Source organism: Rhopalosiphum maidis, chromosome 1, assembly GCF_003676215.2.
Source record: "Rhopalosiphum maidis isolate BTI-1 chromosome 1, ASM367621v3, whole genome shotgun sequence".
In the NCBI taxonomy this organism is placed as follows: Eukaryota; Metazoa; Arthropoda; class Insecta; order Hemiptera; family Aphididae; genus Rhopalosiphum; species Rhopalosiphum maidis.
Window position 1 is genome coordinate 3862579 of NC_040877.1, and position 12885 is coordinate 3875463.

At 25.2% G+C, this 12885-nt stretch overlaps 1 protein-coding gene across 3 annotated transcripts; it reads right to left on the minus strand.

Annotated features, from left to right (window-relative positions):
* Positions 1-618: 618 nt before the first annotated feature.
* Positions 619-12885, minus strand: LOC113548007 (alpha-(1,6)-fucosyltransferase-like). 3 transcript variants are annotated; one of them, XM_026948636.1, is made up of 10 exons: positions 12768-12885; positions 5533-5756; positions 5027-5051; positions 4186-4533; positions 3430-3613; positions 3108-3345; positions 1429-1605; positions 1205-1355; positions 853-1113; positions 619-760 (listed from the first exon to the last, which is right to left on the minus strand). In XM_026948636.1, the coding sequence occupies exons 1-10, from the start codon at positions 12798-12800 to the stop codon at positions 650-652; spliced, it is 1752 nt and encodes a 583-aa protein (XP_026804437.1). In that variant the 5' UTR covers positions 12801-12885; the 3' UTR covers positions 619-649. The 3 variants fall into 3 exon arrangements, with proteins under 3 accessions (XP_026804437.1, XP_026804439.1, XP_026804438.1); XM_026948638.1 differs by lacking the exon at positions 12768-12885 and adding an exon at positions 12424-12610; XM_026948637.1 differs by lacking the exon at positions 12768-12885 and adding an exon at positions 6214-6396.

Here is a 12885-nt window from a genome sequence, read left to right on the forward strand (position 1 = left end):
TTGTGTAGGATAACTAATTTAAACGTAAAATGTAATATGCAACTACTTATATGTTTACAGTTTTTTTATTTGAAAAAATACACATACGATCTGAAACATTTGATATAAAGTACAATACGAATATAATAAGCCAAATAGATTATAATTGTATAAAGATAAAACATGAAAAAATAATTTTGACGAAAGCAATAACCTATAAACAAACCTTTTTCTTTACATGTATCTAGTATATAGTTATCTTCACAACACTTCAGTTTTTTATATGTCTAAATGTCTTTGAGGACTACCATTAGTATCACTTACCAAATGCATTTTGAATCAGATGATTTCATCGTTTTAAATAAAAACATTAATCCTCTGTGTTGTATTTATTACTTAATTAAAGGTATAATTTATATTATATAAGACACAGGTAATTCAGACAATAATAATGTTAGAAATTTATTGCTTTGGTTGATTTTAGAAGTATTTCTAATAGAATTCAATGATATCTTTGAAAAACGTTGATAATTTATTTAAAAAAAAAATAATAATATAATACAATACATTATTTGTAAACTAATCTTACTAAGTATTATTATGTATAGATATAACATATTTATTTAAAAGAATTTTATACCACGTAACAAAAATATCACATAAAGTAATATTAATAAATAATACTTGCCAGCGAAAAAAATTTATTATTTTTATATTTATTATCTTCTGATGTTTTAATTTTATTATCTTTAATTGTTACTACTTCGATTTTCGGAATAACCTAAGACATACAGTTTTATTAAGATTTGTATGATATAATATATGTAAAAATGGGTGATTAAATAGTTTATTTTCACGTGTATATATAGTTACTTTATATGTAGGATAAAGACCCACTAATTCCGTTCTTAAATTTTTGCCTTTGGAATAACCATTCCAGTTATTACCATCCACAAAGATCTGATCTCCTACTTGTAAATCTATTTCGTACGGTTCATTAGCCTCATGGGATAACACTGCTTCGTTTAACCTATGGTATTGACCATTAAAATAATATATGTCGTCTAATGATGTGTACCGAGTTGATGCATCGGGATAGAGACTGTTCATTATCTCATAAGCTATCCGACACATCTGTAAATAACAAAAGGGTTTAATATAAATCAACTTAAAATTATAAAATTATGGTAACTTGGATTCTTTTAAATTAAATAGTTATTGGTACCTCAGATGAGAAAGTACAAACTAAGTGGTCGCTGAGTGATAAAAAATGTATATCAACAATTATACCATCTAAAGCTTCTTTAGAATTTCGATTTTTCACGGTCGCTGTTTTAGATGTGTCATTAGAACCGATTATTTCGTACTCGGGATAACTAAAATATTTAACGTATAACTGAGACTACAGCGTACGCAGAAAATGGACAATTATTTATTTAATTTACTTACTTGCGTTTGGCCTCATCAAACAAACTTGGATCATCTGTAGCTAAATAAATTCTTTTTTGATTAACTTTACCACTTAGATTTTTTTGTATAAAATAATCTTCGACGTGAACCATGTACTCATCTAGCGTATGTAAAGTAGCTTCACTGGTGAGTTTGTCTGTTCTCCTAATGTATACTCTATACATACAGTACACATATACTTACAATTTACATCGTTATAATTGTTTAAAGACAACATGCATAATATATACAGTTGGACCCAGATAAGTCAAAATTCAAGTGAAATACAATTTTTTAGACTTGTCGAGGTTTTTGAGTTATCAAAGTTTTAGGGAAAGAAATCGACTTAAAAGTTTTTTATGTGTATGTACCTACCTACGTATTAAAGATTTAAATTATTATACAGCATATAATATAATTACAATGTGTACTGTATAAGTATATTGTTATTATTATTTTAAAATTGTTATTAAAAAATGTGATAAATTAATTAATATAAATATCAGATCCACGTGATCTAAAGGAGTTCATGAATTATGATCGTTAACGCTGTTTGTTTCTCCATGTTTTATCAATAATAAGCATAGTTTAAAGAATATAGATTACAATATATTTTTGTCATCCATAGCACTTATAATTTTCTTCACTATTTTCTTGGGAAAATTAATAATATGAAATTAAAAATGTGTATAGCCATTCAAAAGAGTACCTAATCAAATTAAAAATTGATAACAATATAATATTATAAAGAAAAAACAATTTTTCTTTAATACAATTTTTTAACATTTTAAAATTATATAAAAAAATATACATTCAAGAATATTAGTATTTTATTCTGAAATAATGAGTGTCTTACGTTAAATAGATTACCCGGCATTTACAACGCATATAATATGTTAATTATGATTAGATATTTGTTTAGTTAATAAGGTAGAGCTCTGTCTATTGTTTGCATTTGAAAATAAAATAAAGTTTGTATTTAAATTAGTTCAAGTACTTTGTGTAAGCTTAACCCTTTGTATTTACTACCTATATAATATTATTAGATACTTATTAGTTATTATACATAAAAGTGATCTGTCAAAAATGCTATATTATATTGAATATATTGCTTGAAACTTAAATTAAGATTAAACAATATTATCTTAATACTTGAGTATTGTCTATAGAATCACGGGTCAATAAATATTGTATTCAGTTTCGATATTTTAGTTATATGACATCTATTTTTTTTATTATTTTAAAATTGTAGATAAGATGCATAATATATAATGTTATAGATAATACTGTAACATTTATTCAATTTTGTTTATTAATCAATTCTATGAAAAAAATTGTGTTATTATGTAGTTGGTATATTATAATATTAAAATAACAAAAGCTCAAATAATAATACATATGTATATATACATACACACATACATACAATATGTCAACTTCTTAAATGTCTTAAAATATTGAATTACCGTATTTTTAATATCTTTCAAGCGTATAGTATTTTATTTTATTTCTATTTTTATTTATCAATGTTACATATTTTTTTAAGATTTATTTTGTAGATTTATACTTGTCAAAAAGGTTAGGATGCTTCTTTTATCTTTATACATAATAAATACATTATAAATGATGAATAAAAAAAATACTTGTTTTTAATATTACTAGCATAATTAAAACGTTACCCGACGATCGGTTTTTGGAATTTGAGTTTTTTTGCGTAATTGTCTAAACGATAATTAGTCGATTCTCTTGGCTGAAGCAAGTATTTAAGAATCTGTCCTATCCACCAGACAATAGGATCTCCATGTAAGACAGTTAACCGCTCAGCTAAGTCATTAGGTATCATTTGTGGTAAGAAATTAGGTTTTGGGCGAATTAAATCAATTGGTGGCAAATGAATTATTTGAGAGTTTTGATCGCCTGTATTGAATACACATGGTATTGTATAAAATAATTGAAAATTACATTTTATAAAATAACTCTTTGAAGATTAATTTAAGTTACCTGGCCATTCAACAACTGATGCATTTATTAACAAAGTATCCGAGTCACTTAATGGAAGAAAAAAATCTTGCCATATGTCGCCATATTCCCAATTTTTATAGTCTAGAACTAGCATTCTTTGAGTATTGTACGCGAAGATAAGACAATATACGATATGGTGTAATTGACAATTGAACTCACAACTCTGTAATATTATAATTATAGTAATATTAGGTATGAACATTGGTTCTATTGTATAAAGGATAATGGCTGTAGTAAATGGTATCATTACTATTATTAGGTATTGAAAGCTTTGTAAAAATATGTTTTTATTAATAATTCTATATTATTATTGTTTTTGAAATACTAAAAATACCCAAATACAGGTAATTATTTAAGTATTTTAAGCTTAATGTTTTATTATTTATAGATTTGTTACCATGAAAGATAGAACTATTTTATTTTGTATTAAACAGTCAAATTTAAAAAACAACTTTCTCGTTTTATATTTATATATAGGTATATAGGAGGGTAGGTTATATAATATGTATAGGTGCTATACGAAATTAAAAAATTATTAATAATTATTAGATTTTTGATTAATTTATTCCAGACTAAAAAATATATTTAAAAAAAAAGTATATTTCATTTTTAATTCAAGTATTTGTTTTATTTTTTTATGTATCTAAAAAAGGCATCTATCATCATTGTACGATATTTTGTTACAAATAGTCTTGTACAGACTACCCGAGATTGAATAATACTGTCGGTACAAACCTTTTCTAATTTGCAAATTAGCTGTTTTGCTATAAACCAGTTGGGTGGGTTTTGTAATTCTTCTAATCTATTCTGAACTAAAATACTTAAGCTTTCAGATTCTTGTTGTCTCCACGTCGAATGGTTGTCGACTTCAGCCAAATCGGAAATGTCTTTTAATAAAGATCGATAGTGTTCGCCGACCATATTTTTTATTTTATAAATACGTTTTGCATTTTTCGTCGATTCAACTAATGGTTCTAACCCAGAATTGATATAATACCAAAATTCTTTAGTGTTTGAAAAAATACGACGTCGTAGAACTTCGTATTCTTTTGATGGGGTGGTTGGTTCAATGTTCCTCAATTCCTATATGTTCACAGATTGATTGATTTATAATATTATTTAAGATCCTCGTTATTTTGAAATACTTAGTATTTGATTTAACTATAATATATTTTTCTTCAAATAAAATAAATGGATTTTTTTTAAATAGATATTTATAATTTTATGTTATAGATTTTGCGATATTTAAAAAAAAATATAGTGCACATCTTTAAACTGTGTAGAATTAATTATATACAATATATATTCATGCAGATTAGTGTGAGAAAATATATTATATAATTCGTAGTAATTTGTTGCATATAAGTTACAAGTCTTAATCAAGAATGTGGCCGGTAATCGATTTAGTTAACATACTAAAATGCAAATTTATTATATTTAAAACGAATGGATTAAAAAAAAGAATCAAAAGTTTATTTATATAATATAGGTACATTACACTATGAGTATTTCAAGACAACGAGTATTTTTTTTCGTTTAAAAATCACTCTGTGTAGGTATATTTTATGTTAAGTACTTTTTTACTCTGCTGGATTCTTATTCTAAAAAACAAAACATACAATTATTATAATTCTTAATAGACCTAATATCTATATACGCAGAGCTATGAAGATATTGTTTTGCTATTAACGTTCGTTAAAAATATTTATATTTTATAAATATGTAGCATAAGGCATCATAGAATTACATCAACTATATTATTATACAGAGTAATATAATACATATAATAAATATTAAAATGATTTCATAAATTAATTAACAATAATAAATCACATTGCATGAAGAATAAGCTTTTTAAAATATTTATGAATATACCCTATGAGTGCCATTACAATAGGTAATGCAGTGTATTATAGATAATCGTTAAATATAAATTATTTATTTTATTTTTATTTGAAATAAAATTGATTACTGGTTTAAATAGGTATTATAAAAAATTCGAACAATTAAAAATCTTAACAAAATCTTCAAGACTTACGTATTTAACATGTCATTGTATCAAGAGATAAAATGTAATAATACTTTTCGTTTAAGTTGACAAATTCAGCGTTTAATTTGTCATTGGCCAACCGCAGCTTTTCTACTGTTTGTATACATTTGGTTAGTCTTTGGTTGTTAATTTCAATATGGGAGTTATCTTGGTGCCATTTACAACTTAGAATCATAAACAATACCAATACAAATGCGAAAAATTCAAATATGTGCATGAACCGTTTCATCCTTATTAGTCTGAAAGTACACTGTTTCTGTTTAAGTAAAAAACGAATAAGGTTACTGGATTACATATATTGTAAGTATTCTTTTTAAATAAATAAGAAAATTTGCGATATATGAAGTTAAAAGCAATTGAACATTTGTGTGACATTACAATAAGTATTGGATGACTTTAGCAAAGTTATATAATAATTGATTATGGTTGGAAAAATGGTAGTCATAAACACATAACATATATTTTTGTTTTCATGAGATATACTAAATATATGTAGGTAAAATCCGATTTTTGCTCGAACACATAGTTTACATACATGACCATTTGAATAGGTAATGTATGTTCATTTTATTGAAAATCAATTATTTATCTTTTAATAATATATTCACATAAATAATATATAAGTACACCTCCGAATAACGTTTATGTGATGTGAAATATCGAGCATTTAGATCAGATGTAGATAACTGAACTTGAAAAAATGCAATACTTACTTATTTTAAAATATGAAAAACGTATACAAAGTATATTTATAAATATAAGTACTTAAACTCGTGAACGAAATAAAGTATCATCGAGAAACTAAATTACAACATGTATAGGTCCCGTATATATACGATTATAATAGTATGTTATTTAAAAAGCCTTTGGCTAATATAATATTTATTTATTGCCAATTGGACGAAGGCATATATGGTTCTGTGTAGAATTAGCAATGCCAACGTTGGTATAACGTGATTCTATGTACTATCATAATATATATATTATCTACAAACAGAGTATAATAATTACCACCTACACGCTTGTTTATATTATGTATAAATATTGTTGTGAAAACAATGACAGGTCCGTACAATAGTAATTACGTTACACGCGTTAACATGATTTTACAAAATTATATTTTATTTAGATACCATGTACAATGTAGATGAAATAATGATTACTTATATTTTGTAATATACGGCGTGCATCACGATGATCCGACAAATGAAAATATAATTTAGGGCTGGAGTTGTCATATCTTTCTGATACACCTTGTATATATATTTGTATATTTATTTGAATTGAGTAGAGTTACCTACGCACATTGTTTAAATAATTTAATGTTTTAGATCGCGCACAGTGCACTTTGTTTGTTTTGTTGGTGTACATATTACAATATTATAATGGATATTATTATAATATGCTCGTGGCACTGTATAAACACCATTACTTTATGATGTGGTTAGTACTATGTAGTGGTAGAGTATTATGTTATAATATATAAAATTGAACGAAGTACTTGTTAAATAACCTAAAGAATATAACATTGTTGGTGGTTAAAGAACGTAGGTAATCGTACAGTTCGATATCCTCCGATTTTGTTTACCAATTGGTGATCAGTGATCACAAAATAATGAGTATCGCGCTGAAAGTCAATCTCATAATTAAACTTACCCTCTTATCCTTCTCCACGTGCACAGATAGGCCAACAGGTAGGAAATTCAAAAATGAAGCAAAACATAAGGTATAATTACTGCATGGTTGATAGTTATCTACGTAAATACGTTCATAAATAATATTATATTGGTTTTTATATAATTACAACTTCTATTTTTGAAAGTGAATTTCGACACATGGCGTGTATTTAGTTCAAAACTAAAAGCGTGCTGTGTGGATTTGAGAAGTGTGTAATCGTGACAATCGTATTTAGCGAATAACGATAAGAAGTAGGTAAACACAAATATCAGGTTAAATACAATATATCCGTTTGTCTTACAATAACAATAATAGTAGGCATGGATGTGTTTTCCTGGGAACAAGTATAAGCAAGTAGAATAATGAGAAGTTTTGGATCAATTAATTTTTAAATCAATATCTTACAATATGAAATAAGCATTTAAAAATTGTTTTGTACTTCATAAGTATATTTTTTTAAGTTTTTGTAGATAGTAAATTATTATAAAAATATAAGATTTTGTTATCAACATAATTTTTCTTCTGTGAGTAGTACAACGGGAGGACAGTATGAGGGACCTTTACGCCTTACGTTACATTATTATCAAAATTTACAAATACAAATGCTTAGTAATCAATTTGTTTCAGTGCACTTTTCACTGCTCATATTTAGAGCTTGCAACTTATTAGATGTTAGTAGGTATAGTGAAATTATTATAATATATAGGTAATAATAAGCGTGTACAAGTATCTATATTATATTAATAATAGATTCGTTTATACGTAAATTAATTATTCACTAAAAGCAACGGAAAGGAAAATTCGAAAAACTTATTATATTGAACGTAGTGTTGAATAAATTTTAATATGTAGTACCTATTATACTTATACATTATTGTATGAATAAATATTTTTAATTGAAATAAATTTGAATGAAAACGAAAACAGATGTAAGCATAGGTATACCCGTATATTGTATTTATTATATATTTTTTTGGGTTAAGTGTACATAATATAACATATTTTTTTTAAATCTTATTATTTTATGTTAATAATAAAAGCACATTTTTTATAAATTTTCTTCACACTATATCTTAGTATTTAAATAGTGATGTTTGAATAACTGGTTAAAAACATAGCTTCAATTTTTGATATTATCTAAAATAAATTAAATGTGATTAATGAATAAATTAATTTATTACGATCTCTTTTCAACCAGTTTACTCAAAGAGTTTCAATGTTTGCCTCCGCATAACCGTAAGCATCTGCCAATTTGATAACATCTCTCAATAAAGATCTGCAATGTTCATTGACTATCGTTTCATTTCGGAAACAGACGGGTTTACACATTTATAAGAAATGTCTAAAATAAGTAAATTTTTTAAAAATACTAAAATATTTTTTTAAACATGTATTCATGTTTAAAATTAATGTTTTATGGATCAAAGTGTGCTTAAACGGATTTATTCAGTCGTTTCCGTTTATACAATATTTGTGTCTGTATTCGAAACATAGATCCTAGTTGTGGTGATATTAAGGTTTTAAAATAAACCGATGAAATTTTAATTATTATAAGTATAATCTAAAAGTATTATTGAACGTATTATACTTATTTGAAAATTATTCTATTACATTTATTGAATTTATGAAAAATTGTAGTTTCTTTTAGTAAGTATAAATACTTCTATACTAAAGTTTGGAAGTATAGACTAGGTCGACTAAGGATTCAAATTGGCTCAATTTTATTTGATTACAATATAATCAAAGATAATAAGCATTTTTAAGATAAGAGGAAAAATATAATATTGTCCATCCAGAAACTATACATTTTAGTATAATACATTATATATTTGCAAAAAATAAGAAAAAAAACAATTTAAAACATCAAACAATGCGAACGTTTGTGCAGAATATTATGTGCGTTGGTACGATTAAAAAATAAGATAAAAAATATTGCAGTGTAATAGAATGGCTTGTGTACTTTTTTTCGTTAAATCTCTGTAGCTTAAAAACATATAACATAAATGTACACAATATTATTATATACTAGGTATTATACTTAATAATAATTAATATAATATTTTATTATACTATATATTATTATTTGCGCGTTTAGATAGTGTTTTAATAAAAACACAAAACTATTTTTATTCAAAAAACGTATTATGTTTTCATATTTCACCACAAACGATTGTATGCTATTTTTTTTTAAACGAATATTTAAGTAGGTACATATTGTTACGATTATGTCATAGACCTCGAGTCGTAAAGAGAACAATACAATTTTGTGAACACATCGTACCACCGTAGATAGTATAGCGTAACGTGACACGACGATTTTTCTTTAAAGGTTTGCGATGAATTAAAAATAAAAAAAAAATATTTATTAATGGTCTAAATGCAGTTGATGATTTGATGAATATACTAAATATTAATACTTCTGCGAAGGATGCACATGCTAAGTAAATATCTTCCAAACTGTAATAAGTATAAAAAAATATAATTGAATTTCGTTTATTTTATTTTGCAAATTTCTTGTAAAATATATTCAGTTGTCGATATAATTACATTTTTCAGATTTGGTGGTATATTATTGCCTTTTTTATATTGAAATTATAGATTATCAAAGTCACTACTTTAACAGGAGCATTTATTGATACTCTTTAAAATGTGTTCACGACAAATCTTTTTCCTAAAAAAAAAATATAAAATAGTTGAGAACTATTTGAGCTTATTAAGAAACGAATGTTCATATTATGAATATGGAATGACAAATTATTTTTTAAAAAGATCATCCAAACTAATATCATTACATCTCTCTTTAATATTTAATAAGTCTATTGAATGTGGGGTTTATCCTGATTGTTTTAAAAAATGTATTATTATTCCTTTATTTAAAACGGGTGATAAGAACGATTGTGACAACTATAGACCAATTTCACTTTCATTATCTATTAGTAAAATTTTTTAGAAATGTTTAAAAAACGTCTGTATAACTTTTTAATAAAAAATAATTTTTTTTCCAAAAAATCAATATGATTTTCAGTCAGGTAAATCAACTATTGATGCTTTAGTCCAAGCAGATAAATATATAAGGGAAAATTTAGATAATAATAATAAAGTAATGGGTATCTTTCTTGATTTGAAAAAAGCATTTGATTCGGTAAACCATAGTATTCTAATCAATAAGCTTGAATATACTGGTGTCTGTGGTAAAGCACTTGATTTATTCTCGTCGTTTTTAGTTGGAAGATATCAAGCTGTTAGAGTTGATAATATTTTGAGTAATTTCTTACCAATTAACTATGAAGTACCACAAGGTACAGTGTTAGGACCTCTATTTTTTATAATCTATACAAATGGTTTATTTGGCTTAAATTTAAATGCTAAAATAATAAGTTTTGCTGATAATACCTTAATTTTAGTCAGTGGTGCCTCAAATAATATAGTTAATATATTAGCTACATTCGTCTTAGAAACTATTAATGACTGGTTTGTAAATAATTTACTTGAACTCAATATTAAAAAATCAAAGTATATGGTTTTTGAAATTTATAAAAATAAAAGTTTAATATATAATCCATTAGTGTTACACAATTCAAATTGTAATAGGTCCTTAGATTCTTGCAAATGTGATAAGCTTGAACATGTTGAATCAATCAAATACCTTGGGGTGATTTTTTATAGAAATTTGGGGTGGACTTTACATATTAATCATGTAGTTAGTACCGTACGAAAATTATTTTATAAATTTAAATTTTTAAAAGATATCCTCAACATCAAAACCTTGCGTACAGTCTATTTAGCACTTGTGCAATCTATTATTAGCTATGGTATTGTTGTTTGGGGAAATGCATCAAAGTTTGCTTTAAATCCGCTTATTCTTACATTAAATTCACTGTTGAGATTTATACTATTGAAATCGTATGATTTTTATGTAGACGACCTTAACAATACTTTTAATGTAAGAAACCTCAATGGCTTATATACATGGAATATCCTTGATTATATTTTTAATTTAGATTTAAAAAATAATTACCCGTCACATACCTATCAAACACATCTTAAACAATCAGTAAATCTGAATATACCAGTAACTCATAGGGAATTTGATAAAAAAATGGTTATTAATGTCGGTATTCGTTTATGTATTATGCTTAATATTAATTTAAAATCATTTAAAATAAGTATCATTATAAAGAATATTTAAAACATCAGAATCTGAATCATATTATATTTTATAATATAAGTATTATATATTTGTTTATACAAATACTTGTTATTGTATTTTCTTTCTATTACATTTATCATATAAAATATGTTTTTTTCTTTTTGTAAAATGTAACACTTTAATAATAATATAAATGTTTTATGTATATAATAAATAATAAATTGTGATATGTTAGTATTGTATTCAACTTGCTGTACCCACCACAAGCTATGCTTTTGGGGCGGCGTCATAAATTGTTTTATTTTAGTTTTATTGTTATCTATATTATGTAAAATATTATTTTGACAATAAACTATTATTATTATTATTAAATAGTTTAAACTGCTGTATTATAAATATTTCATATTCAATATCTTACGTCAGGGGTCTTCAACCCGCGGCCCGCGATCATATTTTAAATTAAGCATGTATGTTTTCTATTTCGATAAAATTATAACTGCTGAGTCATCGCAGTATATCGAAAATATGCGATAAGATAAATTAAATTAACTATCGAGAGATAAATGTTGCCTGTTAGTTCGTAATCGATTGTGGAACGAGCATAATATTTGTTTATGAATAAAAGTTTCAAAAAAATATCAGTTATAACATTAAAAAATTAAAATCAAATACAAAATTTGTAATTAAAGAAAAATGTTTATCTTTATTTGTTTTAATAATAATAATAATTTGCAATTTAAAATGCAACCATAAAAGCTGTAATAATAAAACTGAATTTTTGTATAAAATACATGTTTCGGCCCGCAAGATTCTCAAAAAATAATACGTGGCCCGCTGCATAAAAAGGTTGAATATGTATAATATGTATAACTCGAAAAATTTTAATGGCGGAAAAAAGTTAATTTATATCTTAATTTTGTGTTATTTTTGAATCAATTTAATGCTATATTTCATATTATATTTTATTATTATATATATCGAAACACGAAACATGAAGATTCCCCAAGAGTCAAATCCTATCACACACAACAAGACTATTTATGCAATTTATTGAAAACAGAGAAAGAGAGAAATAACCCAATATCGAACCACTTACCGATAGATTTATTTAAATCAAAACTGTATACGGCATTTGATGTCACAACGGAGCGTCAACGTTGCCCAGATTATCGCATACGGTCATCGGGAATATTTTACAATAATATTAGGTACTATGAATATTATAATATTATATTTATTCGTTTAATGTTATTAGTGTAAAATAAGGTCACGTGCTTATAACCACATATTATTACATACAATTGATGACTTTGAGCGGTACGTATAACTCCAAATGCGCAAACATTATCCTGCACGACTTTAGTATTTACATTATAATATTGTATTTGTGTTGAATTTTGTTTGCTCGTATATTTAACGTGTTTACTTATTCATAATTACCTGTCTAGTACTGTCTAGTACTGTTGGCCACATTCGAACAAGGTATAATTAATCAATAAATGAACTATTTATACGGGTATATCTTATTGTAACGCGGAAGAGATTATTTTTAATGACA